Source organism: Pseudopipra pipra, chromosome 13 (assembly GCF_036250125.1).
Source record: "Pseudopipra pipra isolate bDixPip1 chromosome 13, bDixPip1.hap1, whole genome shotgun sequence".
Classification (NCBI taxonomy): Eukaryota; Metazoa; Chordata; class Aves; order Passeriformes; family Pipridae; genus Pseudopipra; species Pseudopipra pipra.
Window position 1 is genome coordinate 18,524,136 of NC_087561.1, and position 14,050 is coordinate 18,538,185.

At 51.0% G+C, this 14,050-nt stretch overlaps 1 protein-coding gene across 2 annotated transcripts in view; it reads right to left on the bottom strand.

The window, feature by feature from the left end:
- Positions 1–338: 338 nt before the first annotated feature.
- The window catches only part of LOC135421610 (ligand of Numb protein X 2-like), a 30,028-nt gene continuing 16,316 nt past the window's right edge, over positions 339–14,050 (bottom strand). For both annotated transcript variants that reach the window (XM_064670210.1, XM_064670209.1), the window contains exons 4-10: positions 13,219–13,415; positions 11,490–11,855; positions 9,325–9,507; positions 8,105–8,279; positions 7,723–7,933; positions 3,512–3,670; positions 339–2,449 (exon numbers count right to left, since the gene is read on the bottom strand). In XM_064670210.1, the coding sequence (XP_064526280.1) occupies positions 2,314–2,449; positions 3,512–3,670; positions 7,723–7,933; positions 8,105–8,279; positions 9,325–9,507; positions 11,490–11,855; positions 13,219–13,415 (1,427 nt within the window). In that variant the 3' untranslated portion in view covers positions 339–2,313. The remainder of the gene's footprint in view (positions 2,450–3,511; positions 3,671–7,722; positions 7,934–8,104; positions 8,280–9,324; positions 9,508–11,489; positions 11,856–13,218; positions 13,416–14,050) is intronic.

The following is a 14,050-nucleotide window of genomic DNA, read 5'->3' on the forward strand; positions in this document are numbered from 1 at the left end:
GTGGTAGTGCCAGGGGCAGCTAGGAAGTTAAGGTTTTAAATTGTTCTCTTTTAATTAAATAAATAGAGATCAAATGCTTGCCCTTAATACCAGGGAAACGATCTTTGCTTGCACCAGGAAGCTGCTGCAGGTTTGCTGGTGTTGGATGTGGGCCTACAGTTGGTGAGGGTTGTTTTCCCAGCCCCAGGGTATTTCAGGATAGTCCAGCTCCTTTCCTGGGGGCTGTTTCCTGCCACCCAGAGCCAGCTTCCTGGAGCAGTGTCTTGTCGAGGTCACCTATTCAGGGGGCATTAACTGATACAGTGGAAAGAAAGTGAAAACCACACCTATGACACATATTTTTCAGCAATATTACAATAATTTATAAAGGCATCAAAACAAATTCAACATCTATTAACAAGCTGATTTTTGAAACAACATTTAAATTATGAGGACATTTTGGTGAAGTTGAAGGCACCTTGGAAGGAGGTGGAGTGACAGTAAAATCCTTCTGCAGCTCCTGCTCCCTCCCGTTGCCCAGCAGCTCTTCCTCCTGCCCATCAGCCACTGGCACGTGGTGCAGGCAGGAGGAATGGCCCTCTCTGTACACCAATATTTACTGTTCCACCCCAGGCACAGGTTCTGCACATTGATTGGAAAGAGACAAAACATTGCTTCAGGTTTTTGTGTTCCTTTGTGTCCGAGCAAAGGTCGAGGAGGAGTTTTCCTGTGTGAATGATTTTGCTCTCAGCATTCAGGAGAAACAACAGGGTGCTGTCAGAGTCCCCGGGGTGTTTGTCAGCCAGAGGGAGGCTGTTGTGGGGCTGGATCCCGAACTGTTGCTGTGTGCTGGCTCTGGGAACAGCCCTGCTGTGCCTGCCTGGAGCTCCAGCGCGGGCAGTGGGGGCCCTGTGTGTGCAGGGGCCAGGGCCAGCTCTGCAGCAGCCCCAGGGGCAGCCTCGCTCAGCCAGGGACGGGCTCCACCTGCAGGGGCACTGCAGGGAGTTCAGCATTTCGCCAGAGGGGACTCTTGATTCGTACAAAGCTGGTCCTGTAAAAGGTGCAGCAGAGGCAGCAGGAGAGGGGAGACCTCTCAGTGCAGCCCGGGTTGAGAAGGACCTGTCACTGCTCCTGCTCACTAAGGACCTGCTGGAAGAGGATGAGTTGCTTCAGGTGGAGCTGGAAAGGAGGAACGTGGCAGGCTGTCAGGACAACCCCCCTGGCCCAGCTCCAGCTCTGCAGGTACATTTTCCCTGTGCAGAGGGTGTGAACTGAAGCCAGGCCGGGCACTGTCCTGGAGGGACTTCCTGCTGCCCTGGGCACAAAGTGGCCAAGGAGCAATGGCCCTTGGAGCCTCCCTGGTCCAGTGAGTTGGTATTTGGCTCCAGCTGTGAGTGGGATGTGAACAGAACTGCAGGAGCAAATCTGCTCTGCTTGACCATGCAGGGGCTCCTCCCCCTGCCCCAACCCCGCCTTGGGCACTGGGATTGATAAGGGAAAGCCAGGCAGCTGAGAGAATCCCAGACAGCATGTGGGACACAGGGTGCTGGTTACAGCCTGTTTACTGAATCACCTGCCTTCTGTGGGAAAAGCTGCTTTATCAAGTCATAAAACCAGGGAAGCTTCTCTGTGAGCCTTGCCATCGCCCTCTGCTAAAGTCACACTCTGCAACATCACACGTCAGTGAAACCACTTCTGCTGCTCCCTTTGACAGGGGTTCTTTAAGCAGTTTAAATTGTCCATTTGCAATAAATCAGTGGAGTTGGCAGGATCCTAAACCAGGATTTATGACAGGACCTTCGTACAGGTCAACACAGCCCCACCATCCTGCCCCAGCAGCTCTTCAGGTGCCAGCTCTGAGTTACCATTGGTTTTTTCAATGTATTAACACATTCCTTGGGTTACTGAAACCTGAAAATATCAAGAGTGGGTCCCTGTCCCTACAGGATGATTTATTAGCAGCTCCTAAGAGCCACTGGTTTAACCTGATCAAAATAGGAAAAGGAAAGCTGAGCCCTAAAATCAAGGGAAGTGCCTGACCAGCCTCCAAGGCAGGTTGTGAGAAACGCTGGGAAGAGCTTCCTCTGCAACAGCAGCCTAAGGAGTTTTAATGAGCCTGGGAAGCCACAACTGTTGGATTAACTGTTCCTCGGAGTTCAGCTGCCAGATTTGGTGACAGCCTTGGCACAGGAAAATGTTTTCCACAGGAAGGAAGCAAAGAGTCCTCCCTGGCACTGCCCCGGGAGCAGGAGCGGAGCAGGCCCCGGGTCCGTGTGTCCCCCGTGGTGGCAGCTGGTCCCTGATCCCGCAGGCAGTGCTGGATGGTGTGAGCTGTCACACGAGGCTCCCTGGCCAGGACACCACCGTCAGGGTGACTTTGTTGCGCTGCTCCTTCAGCATCGGGATCAGCTCCGCGTTGCTCATTCCGATGGCCGGGACGCCGTTCACGGCCACGATCTCGTCTCCACACCTGGGAACACAGGACACGCTGGGCAGGCTGAGGCAACCCGGAATTGCAGCCCCCAGGGTCAGATCACCCACCCTGAGCCAACGTCACCAACTCCTCCTGGGAGCAGCTTGTTCCCTTGTGAGTCCGAGGGAAGAGAAAGGGAGGACACTGCTGGTGGCAGAGGGAATGGCCCCAGGAGCACGACCAGGGCAGGGACAGCAGAGGGAGAAGCTGCAAGGGCAGGTTTGTGCTGTCCCACACTCCTGACCCAGGTCAGTGCTGCAGGTCAGGCACAGTCCCCCAGGGGATGTGCTCTGCAGGCTGGAGCTGTACTGTCACCCTGCAGCTCAGGACAGCAGGGGCTGAGGGTCCTGTGGGATCTGCCCCTCTGGCACAGCAGCACCTCTAGAGGGCTGGGAGGTGCTGGAACCTCACCCTGGCTCTGAAGGGGAGACACATCCCCTCCTGTCCTCCCACTCCCACTGAGCCCAGTCCTCCCACCACAGCTCTGGCCTCTCCCAGCTCTGAGGAGAGCAAAGCCCGGCTTCCTCCACCCAAACCACAGCCCCTGCAAAGACCAGCCTCTGTCCTTCACAGTCCTGCACCTGCAGCCTGTGGGGAACCAGTTCCTGCTTCCCAGGGATAGCACTGGGGCTCCTCCAGCTCCACTCCTCCCCTCGGGGATTTCTCACTCACAAACAGCTCGGCAAAGCTCCATTTTAAGTTTCCTTTTGTTGCTTCTATTGGGATACTTCTGCTTACCCAAGAGATATTATATTCTAGAACCTCCAAGATTCATCTCAAACATCCCCTTTCTACTTTTCCCTAATTACTCAATTAAGACCTTTACAGCCCTTTAAAACCTAACTGTTAATTCCTTTTCATTGCACCTTTATGGAGAAACCAAAACGCTCCTTAATACAGGACTTGGTTTGTTACATGTTTGGCATCAGCATTAACTGTGCAGTTGAGTGTGTAGGAATTACAGTCATTAACTTTTAGCTGGGCTGGTCTCAAGGGGCAAAGGGAAAACCCCGGGACTGTTTGTGATGCCCCCCAGCCACCCGGGTAGTTCACACCTACTTGAGCTTCCTGTCCCGGAAGGCAGGAGTGCCGGGCACGATGGTTTTGATGAAGAAGGGCTGGTTTCCTTTGCTCTCCTCAAAGCCCCCAACAATGCTGAAGCCCCAGCTCTCCAGGTTCCCTTTACTCAGGACAATGTCCTGGCAGAAGTGCAGGTAGCTGTGGCAGAAACAGAGAGAGCTGGTGAGAGCCTTTGAAGGAAAACTGCCTGACCAGAAGCTTCTGATTCCTCTCAGGGAAAGCACATGGATCCAGCTGTGTCACAACCTCATTTTTTTCCAGGATTTGAGACACCCCTTTGCAGGGCTAATTCTAAAATCTGACCTTTGGACTCTTTTCTCAGTGTTGTCAAAGAGTTAACAGGAAATTCCCATTCTCTGGAGGGGTCTGTGACCTGAAAGACTCGGGAATACCTTCAGGAATTCTCCCAAGGAACACATGGCCCAGTGACAAACTCACGCTAACGGTGAGCAGCAGCTACAGCCACACAATTCCTGAGAGCAGGGCTTGCTGTCCCAGCTGTAAGGGCAGGCAGAGTGCAGGCAGGCACAGGGCAGGCACAGGGCAGGCACTGAGCAGCTGTCCAGCCCTGGGAGAGGGCAAACACGGGAGGCAGAGCTGCCTTTCCTCTGCCTGCCAGCTCGGAGCGTGGCCTGTCCTGAGGATGCAGGGTGGCTGTAAGCTGAGAGCTGCCAGGCCCGTTTTTGGCTGCTGGCCATGGAGGTTTGTCTCCTCAGGGAGCCTGGGAATGCGATGTGAAGTGCTCAGCAGCACTTGCTGCCCAGGGTGGCACAGCAACACAAAGCCTTGGCCAGGCAGGGAGGGGTGGCAGGACCGTCCGTGTGCCCTGGCTGCCACTCAGGGCTCGTGTGAAACTGCTGCTCCTCACCTCTGAGCTGTTCCAGCAGCTAAGCTTTTCCTAATAAACGTTTTGGCCTCGAGGGCTTCGCTGGAGCCGTTTGCAGAGGAGTTTCAGATTTCAAAAGCCTTCTCAGTTCACTTCTCACCAGGAGAAAGATCCAATTATCTACTTCAAACTGTTTACTTTGGTAGGAGTTTTTCACACATAAACACACATAATCCAGCTCCAGCTTACTGATTCCTCCATGGATTCCTTCACAGGTACCACACAAGTGCAAAACCAGCTCTGAGACACATCTGGGGCAGTGCAAATAAACAGCCCTGAGAGCAAGAGGGGCAAGTGCACAGAATGGAAATCAAAGCATCAGACATAAAGGCAGTTTGCTAGAAATCAGTTTTCAGTACAAAAGAAGAGGTTTTAGGAAGGGAAACATTAACTTAGTATTATGTAAAATGACTGTGGGAAAAGAATTGAGGACTTTAGGGAAGGTGGAGGTGCCGGTTTTACAGTGCCAAGCCCGATGCTGAGCTGGCACTTCCTCAGCCCTTTGGGAGTTTGGAGTGTGCAGCTCCAGCAGGGCCCAGGCAGGAGCACCACAGTGGTGTGGGAAGAGCTCAAACTTGTCCCTGTCTTGGACAAACCAGGGAAGAAGGCAGGAGGAAAACTGCTTTTCCACCCCCAGGAGTTACCCATAAGCCATACTGTGCACAGTTACTGTTTTCAAGAAGCAAAGGTTTTACAGAGAAAAGATACATCAGTCTGTGACCTTGGTATTTCTGGTACCTTTAGGGTGCAGTGTTTAGGACACAGACCCCCTCCAAACCAGCATTTGAGATGGTATTTTGTACTGCCTATGGCTGGTATTGATTTAACATAATACCATCAAGAAATCAAAGTTTCTATGCTCTATCTGTGACGAACAAGCAGCAGCAATAAATGGTAGGAAACCACTGGAACCCTCTCTGCCACCAGTTAACGCAAAGAATGGAGGGCAGTGAGTTTATGAGGACAGCAGGTTTGCATTACAAGACAAGAAATGCCAGCCCCTGGGTCAGCACAGCCAAGGAGTTGCTCTCCAGAGTCCCAAAGAGGGCACAGGACCAGGGCTTTCCTCTCTCTCTCTCTCTCTCTCTCTCTCTCTCTCTCTCTCTCTCTCTCTCTCTCTCTCTCTCTCTCTCTCTCTCCTAAAACCCACAGCAGTGCCTGGCACAGAACCCAGGCCAGGCTGCAGGGGCTCCACTGTCACAGCACATCCCCAGGAGTGCCCAGGTGGCAGCTTTTGGCAGAAACAGGGACCACAGATCAAGAATCAAAGCCTGAGTTAAGCACTGTGGGCTCAAGTGCTGCAACAACCAGATATACTTCCCTAGTTTGGGTTCAAACTAGAAAGAAATACATTCCTCTAGAAACAAAGGGATATTTCTGCTGGATCAGAGGAATAACTGAAAAAATAAAAGCTGAACAAACCCAAAATTGCACATGCAGTAAGCATTAAACTCTCCCACTGCACTGCAGAAGGTTCTGGCACACTGAGGCCCTTCAGCAGGGCAGCCCAAAGGAACAGGTGGCACTGCTGAGGACACAGGGGCAGTTTGGGCACACTGCAGGGGATTCCTGCAGTGCAGGGTCAGGGTGGCACACGTGGGGTCTGTGCAATGGGCTCCTCTGCAGCACTGCAGGGTCAGTCCTGTCCCAAGGAAACCCAGCTCAGGGGGTGACCCCAAACACTGCAAGGGGGACACTGGAGGGATCCTCATTTCAGCTGCACCTCCCTGAAACCTGAAACCCCAGGTAGCATTGCCAGGGGACCAACAGCGGTGTCTGTGGGTCACCAGCCAGTTCCTACCAGGTCTGACTGCGAGCACATGGGAAAAGGAGTGAGGAAGCACAGGAATTTTTATTGTTGGAAACAAGGAAGAAGATTTGGTGAGTTCTTGAAATGAAATGACCTCACCAGGTGCCTTCTGAAAACCCTCACGACCAGAACTGTACACAAGGACAGGGGCTGGAATTTGGGCTGGAGCAAAAGGAAGAGAAGAGCAGAAAGGGCACCTGAAATCCTGCTCCAGGTCCAGTCACAGTCAAAGGAAGGGGGGCAACATTAACACCAGCAGCAAAGAATATCAAGCAATGTATTAAATGGCAGGGAATGCCAGGAGACTCCTGAAATGAGGGCAGGTGATCCACAAGCAGAGAGGGACTCCAGTCCCTGGAGCAGAACAGGGTGTGGTGAAGCTGCAGGTCACCCACATCCAAAGAAACTGGGAAAAAGGAAGAAAGGAAGAAGTACAGCCAGGTTCTGTCTTGCTCTAGTGCTGCAGGAGCACCCCTGAGGAACACACACAGGCAGCATCTGAGGGTTTGTGCTCCAGTTTGTGCTCAGCTCAGGGCTGCTTCCCACTAGACCTGCCCAGCACAGACAGGGATTCCTGGGAGAGCAGAGGGAATGGAAGGAGAGTGCTGAGCACAGGCCAAGTTACAGTCACTCCAGACACAAAAGCCCTTCCTTGGGCTGGTTTGTTCAGCATTTACAGGCTGCTAAGTAACTCAGGGGTAACACAACAGAGCCTTTGTCAAGTGTTTCTTCTTTCAGGTGCCTCAAGAAACAAGGCTGTAAATAATCCAGGCTTCCCACAGAAGGGTTTGGCTTTACTCTTCCACGTGCATCTCCTGCACAATCCTCCTCTAGTCACTGGGATGACAACAGGTTCTGCCTTTCGCAGCTCAGTTGCTTTTGGTGCAACTGCACAAGTGAGCAAACCAGACTTTCACCTTTCCAGGAAGTCTTAGTGCTGTCACCTGGAACATCCCGTGATGCTGCTAAAAGCTGTGCTCAGTCTGTGCTCCAAAGCCTTGCAGCAGGAAAACTCAGCTATTCAGAATCATTTCTGCTTCATGCTAAAGATGACACAATTACAACAGCCAAGAAGAACAGACTGAAAGAATGTCTGCCCCTAAGTGAGATGAGCAGATTAGAAACTACCAAACAGCTCCGGGGTCTGGCCTGTGTGAGGAGATCTAGAAAGGGAATTCAGTTAATACCAGAACAGGGGCTGGATCAAACATTGACTATTTCTCTTTGAAAAAAGGGGGTTCAGGAGCTTCTACCACACGGTTACTGTCCCACAGGAGTGGGGCAGTGATGGGTCACACCATAAAAGCCGTGGAAGTTTCTTATGCATTCATTACACTGTGATCTCATTGGCAAACAAGGCTTCCCACTGCCTCACAGCTAAATGGGAATGCCAGCAATGCTTCCAAGGTAGTCAACAAAGCAATTAATTCCCAGTGTTTGAGTGAAAGTCAGGCCTGTGATTACCTGCTCTGCACAGCCACTGAACACACATACCTGGGCAGTCCCAGCCATGTGATCCAGAGGGGGGACCAGCTGAATCCCTGCTCCCTGATGTCCAGGGGTGCCTCTGGCGAGTTGAGGCAAAGGATTTCCAAGGCTTTCAGTGTGACTGAGTGGGAAGCAGCATTAGATTTCAGTGCTGCCACAGCTTCATAATAGTTCAGATGAGTCAAATCAATGCCATTGATGCTCAAAAGTACATCTCCTGTTGATGAAATAAAAAGGGACTATTATAGACCTCCTGCTTCGAAGCCCGTTTCTGCCTCAAGGTGTCACGTGGAATCCTGTTTCCAGCCTCACTTTGGTGTCCAAGTCCACCTTTCACTGAAAAAAAACCCCATTTCCAAAAGGATAAAGGGTCCCAGAGCCTCCTTACCTCTCTTGATTCTGCCATCCCTGAAGAGGCACCCGATGGGCTGCACACTCGTTACATAAATAGGGAGCTTGTTTTTGTTATCCCTTCCACCTCCAATTGTTATTCCTAAAGATTCCTTTGGTTCCTTTTTGATTGCAACTGTCTTTTCATGACTTGCATATCCCTGAGGTAAATCCTACAAAGGAATGACAGCACAAAATGCAGCTTCAGTAATGTAATCAACACAAGAACCCAGACCTGGGAGATAACCACACAACATTTATCTGTTATCCAGAACATTCCAGCAGTGTTGCTGGGTGGCAAAGTCAGCTCCCCATGTCTTTGCTCTGGGTGGAAATGCAGAGTAGTGTTTCCCTGGTGAGCCAGCAGGAGCAGGGCAGTGCTGTCCTGGTGTTCCCACATCCATTTTGCTGTGGAGATGCTCACTGAGGAAGATAATTTTACACTGAGGAAAAGCTTTGAACTCATTTCAAGGCCATTCCTATCAAGCAATCAAGCTCTGACTAAGTGTTGAGGTTGCAGTGAGAGCACACATTAGAGCACAGGCTGTACAAACAGTATGGAAATGTTCCTGCAGGATTAAATCAAGGAACCACACTCCCTGTATGACAGCTACCTACAGGACTCAGGGACACTCAAACACACAAGCCTAAGCACATGCAGCAAGTTTTCTCACCCAACTGGAAGTTCTAAACACAGAGTAACTCTCTCCTGGTACACTAGGCTGGTGATTCTCCTCTGGCTCATGGTGCCTTCTGTGTTGCACAAACACACACTGCAGCCCCAGAGCACCAGTGTCCTCTGGGATTCTGCTCCTGCACCATAAAGGCCTCTGGCCCCACACCAGCATCACCTGGGTCAGTGCAACACCCCGAACATGTGGGGCTTGGAGGGTGTGGAGAAGCAAGTCTCGAGCAACACATGAATGGTAAATTCCTCATTGCCCTTTCCAGACAAGAAAGGATTAAACACCAGTTCTGCATCCACATGAGAGACGCTTGAAGAAATTTTGGCACCTTTTCCCTTAAAATGATGTTTCCCAGCAGATGACAAACTGGTTCTCCAATACCAAAAGCCAGAAACCTGCTGCTTTTCAACAGGTCAAGTAGCAATGGAGCTGCTGCTCAGCCTTACAGGATAAGTCAGCACTGCAGAGCAAACACAGCCCCTGTGCTGGGCCAGGAACAAGCAGCCCTTCTGCCCTCCTTTGCCAGCCTGACCTTCTGGTAGGTGGATTTCCGTCTGTAGTGGTTCTGGTCCAGCCGCCTCCGGTGGTGGACGGGGCTGCCCCCACTGCTGCTGCTGCTGCTGCTGCTGTTGGAGGAGCTGCCATCCTCTGCTGGCTCTGGCAGCTGCACCCCGGGCTGCCTCAGGATCACAAAGTTCACTCTGGATTCAGTGGTCTGCCAGGAGAAACCAAGAGTGTAAATAAAACAGAGAGAAAAATAAATGAGCAGTTAGGGACAGCCCCTGCCATTCTCCTGGGGAAAGAGAAGGGTTGGCATTGATCCCCACAGAGTCTGGAACAGCTCCTTGACATGCTGCAAAGTCTTTTGTGAAGAGCCAGGGAATGCTGTTGGAAGAAGAGAAGAGGATTGGCAAACACTGGCCAGAAGGAACAGGAGGAGACGCAGGCTTCACTCATCCCCCCTCTCCAACAAATGCCAAGCAAGAGAAGGTGGAAAGGGATGATTAACTCCTCCACTTGAGTACAAATAGCCAAAATGACATCTTGTGCTGTGATCCAAGGTGAGCAGAGCTGGAACACTGACTGGGCCACACCATTGTCGTGACGAGCACTGGAGGCTTTCCTTCCATTGTAAAGAAACTTCTTCAAGCTCTTTCCCTCCCAGCCTGTGCTCTCCATTGTTCCACATCTCCCAGCCATTTTTCCCCCAGAGTACCTGAAGACACGACCTCTGCTCTGAGTCTGCTGCCAATTAAACACTTAACCAGCTGTATGTCTGGCCTTGGCAGAACTACAGGGGAAGTCCCCACTATTGTTACTGCTCTTCTGGTTTGGTTTGTTCTTTCAGATCACTTGACAAACCCTTATTGGGAAGGACTCCACTGGGGTAGGGTGGATGTGCTCCCTTGGGTGTTTCCTACAGGGCATGACAGAAATACAGTTGCTGCTTCACTTCTTGCCACAGAAGGACCCCATTTCCCTGCTGCCACAGCACGCAGGCAGCAGGGAATTCCCTGGCCTTGGAAGAGGGACTTTTTAAGTTACATTTAACCAAGAATTGGAGTTAGCCCTCAGAAGAACAGATAACGTTTGGAAAACTGTAACAGTTTCACAGAAATATTACTTCAAAAGGATTCAATCCCCAAACCTAATGAAGCCAGTTCTGAGACTTCAGTTACTGGTTCCAGTGGGATGAGACAGAGTTCCTCTTCTGGGAATTGTGTGTCCACATTGCGACAGAAATACAGCAGCACTTGTGGGATGCAAACAAGTTCTAAGAGGCCATAGAATGGAATCACATATTTAACATGAAAAGGGATCTCAGTAGTGGAACTATTCCCTTTCCCTCCTTTTCTCCCATGCACTGTGCTCCTCTGATTGCCAGGAAGAGAACTGGTTCTCCCTCAGCACTGACCTCACATCCTTTTGGGATATAAACAGTGTGATGAGATGTATTGTGTCAGGATCCTCAGATAAAACCTCAAACTGGAGGTACTTGCCCAGGAGATAAAGAACTTAAACTGATCTATGTGATATCTGCTGCACACGAGCAACCCTTAATCCTTTCACCAAAATTCCTTCCCCATGCTTCCCCCAAAACATTTGGCATGCTGCAACAGCAGCAATTCCTCACTGTACAGGGGAAGACCACCCCTCCTCTATCCATTTAGCATCTTGGAATGTTTTCGGTCTGAGGGGCCCCACGTTGTTTTCTAGACTCTTCCCAAATACAGGGAAAATGGGGAAAAAGGGCTTCAAATCAGCCCGAAGGGTTTTGTTCTGTGCTGCCAGCCCATCACAGCTCCCAACAAGCACCTTCCCTCTGTTTGAATCACAAAGGGCTGTCCTGATCCCTGCTCTATGAATCCACACAGTGCAGACAACATTCCCTCTGCAGGAAAGGCTGCAAACAGCACCAAGGAGATCCAATCACCTCGGGTGAACCACTGAGCCATGAGCCACTGCCTGGCCCCAGAGCTGTCAGAGTGACTCACAGTGATACACACTCTTCATGTTTGTCTTCGTGTGGAAGTGGTGATCCCACACATCCGCAGGGAAGTCACTTTCCCAAAGAGATATTTGAAGGAATGCAGGTTGCTCCTGTGTGTTCTGCCAGCCCTTGGGTCAGAACAGGAGCCCTGCCATCAGCCAAAGAGCTGCAGAGCATTCCCATCCACATCTTACACCTGAGCTCACCTGGATGATCTGTGCTGCGGCCTCAGGTGTCCCTTGCCTCAGATCCTGCCCATTTATTGACAGCACTCTGTCATTCCGACTCAGCCTCCCATTTTTGGCTGCCAAACCTCCCTCTAAGAGATCCAGAATAAAAATCCCAGCCTCGTCAGTCTTCCTGATCAGTTTGATTCCCAGGGGTTCGGAGCGGTCTCTCTTGATCAAGGTGACGTGGATCACTTCCCGGTTTGCAGAACTGGAATCCTGCTGTGCAGTCTTGTTGGAAAAGCCCTTTTCCTGCAGGACCATGAGGTGGAGAACAGGGCCTGGGTGGCGCAGGAAGGAGACAGCCTGGCAGTGAGTCACACTGCTGATGTTGACACCATTCACCTGAGAGACAAACACAGCACAGGCTCTAATCAGGATCCATGGAATCTGGGCTCTGTGCACAGGGTGGGACATCACCCAGCTGGAGCAGCACGTCAAACTCCCTGTGCAAGGCTCTAACTGCAGCAGCTGCTTCTGAGGCACGTCAGAGAGTAGTTTTCTCAAAAAGAATGAAGAAAGCTGCAGATGAAGTTAGACTGTAATTGCTGGTGATTAACTGAGGGCAGGGAGAGATAGGACACCTCACATACCAACAAACCTGACACTGTGAAGTGTTCAGTCATTCCTTCCATCCCTTGGCAACTTTCCCTTAACTTCCAGCCTTCAGTACAGACTTGGAAAAGGCTCAAATTGAAGGCTGCCTATCCTCCCTTTTAAGCTGAGGAGTGGTCCACAGTCCACAAGCTTCTGGAATCACCTGGCTAATGACGCTGTCACCAAGGTAACTCTGAGAGTTCTCATTTTGTCAGATATCACGTAAGACTCTGTGCAGTCTTTTGGGACTAAGTGTGGGGACCTGCCCTATTAACACCTAGCCGAGACTGAGACATGTACAATCCCACTGGATAACAGAGAAGTTACTCCAGTGGTCTCCCTAAGGAACCAGGTCAGAGATGGGATCAGCCACTTGTGCATGTGGGGCTGCCACTCCTTCATGGAACCACAGTCATGGAATATCCTGAGCTGGAAGGGACCCACGAGGATTATCCAGTCCAACTCCTGGCCCTGCACAGGGCCATCCCCAGGAGTCCCACCATGTGTGGGCATCAGGAAGGATCCCACAGGACAGTGAGGTCCTCGTGGCCTGTCAAATGCCTGGGCAACCAGGGCTGGAGGTGTCCCCTCCCTGCTGCACAAAGCTGGTGTCCCCTTGGTCCCCCACTGCCACACAGGTGACTAACCTGGGAACTCCCCTGACTGTGGGCTGGTGCTCTGCATTGCTCACATCACATGTCTAATGCTCACTTCACTCATAAGGTCACTTTGGACCTGCCCATGGAGAACATGCAGCTTAAGCAACATGGGAAAACAAGCAATTATGAGACTTCCTGACTAGAGCGTCACCCTTTGGAGAGAAACAGAGCTACTGTGTGAAAATTACCAGATAGAAATCTTCCACTTTATCCAAAATGGTCTAAATTTAGACCATCAAATATGCAAGGGAAATATGAGTGTGCCTGTAAGGAGCCACAGAAGTCTGCTCCTCAGCCCCAGCAGATACACAATGCTGCTGACACACAGGTCTGATCAGTGCTTTAAAACCCTCAGCTGTGGAAATTTCCCAGTTTTTCCAGGCAGCTCTCCTCCCCCAGCCCTCATGTCAAGTCAGGAGTAGCAATGGCACTACCAGTGGGGTTTTTCCTACCTCCAGAATATGATCCCCAGGTGCTATTCTCCCATCTGCAGCAATCACAGAGTCCCGCAGCACTTCCTGAACAACAATGTTCCCCAGTGGGGTGTCTTTACCCCCCACGATCCTTATCCCCAGCTCCTCCTCCAGGTCTTCTCGGTGGATTTCAATGGTGGTGGTTTCAGCCACAAGACTTGTTCTGTGAGGGAGGTCTGCTCGAGGAAAGTGAAGAGAAAAAACAAGACATTCATAGAATTTTCCTTCTCGTAGCACCACAAGATTCATACCCCTGGCAGGCTGTGTTCAAAGCCTGGAGGGAAAGCAGCTATCAGGAGACAAAAGGTCAGATGAAAGGCTTAAAAACCCTCTGTTTCTTTACAGTTCCTCCAGAATGCTTCCCATTTTCTCCTAGCTTATGTTGAATTCAAACTCTTTATTATTATGGCTTGAGTTCTATTAAAGGGCATTCAGTATGTTTTGGCTACTCTTTAGAGGTGTATTTTCCTCCTGCCACAGCTGTCCTGCTAGAAGCACACACATAGCAAATTCCAATTTCCATGATGCCCATTAGGGAAGGGGACTACCCAGTAATTACTGCTCTGCTGCTGCAGTGACTTTACCATAGGCACCTCACCGCAACTTCCTTCCTCTAATTTCCTCTGCTCCTCTTTTCCCAGCCCCCCTGTAAAACAGGAGTCATGTTTGGCTATTTCCCAGCATCCTGAGGATGAAGCAATGCCTCACTTTGAAGATGAGAGTAGTTGTTAGCAGGTCCTATTGAATCTCCCAGCACTGGGCAGCCCAGCACGGACACAGCCCAGAGCACTGCTTGGCAGGGTGAAGGGCA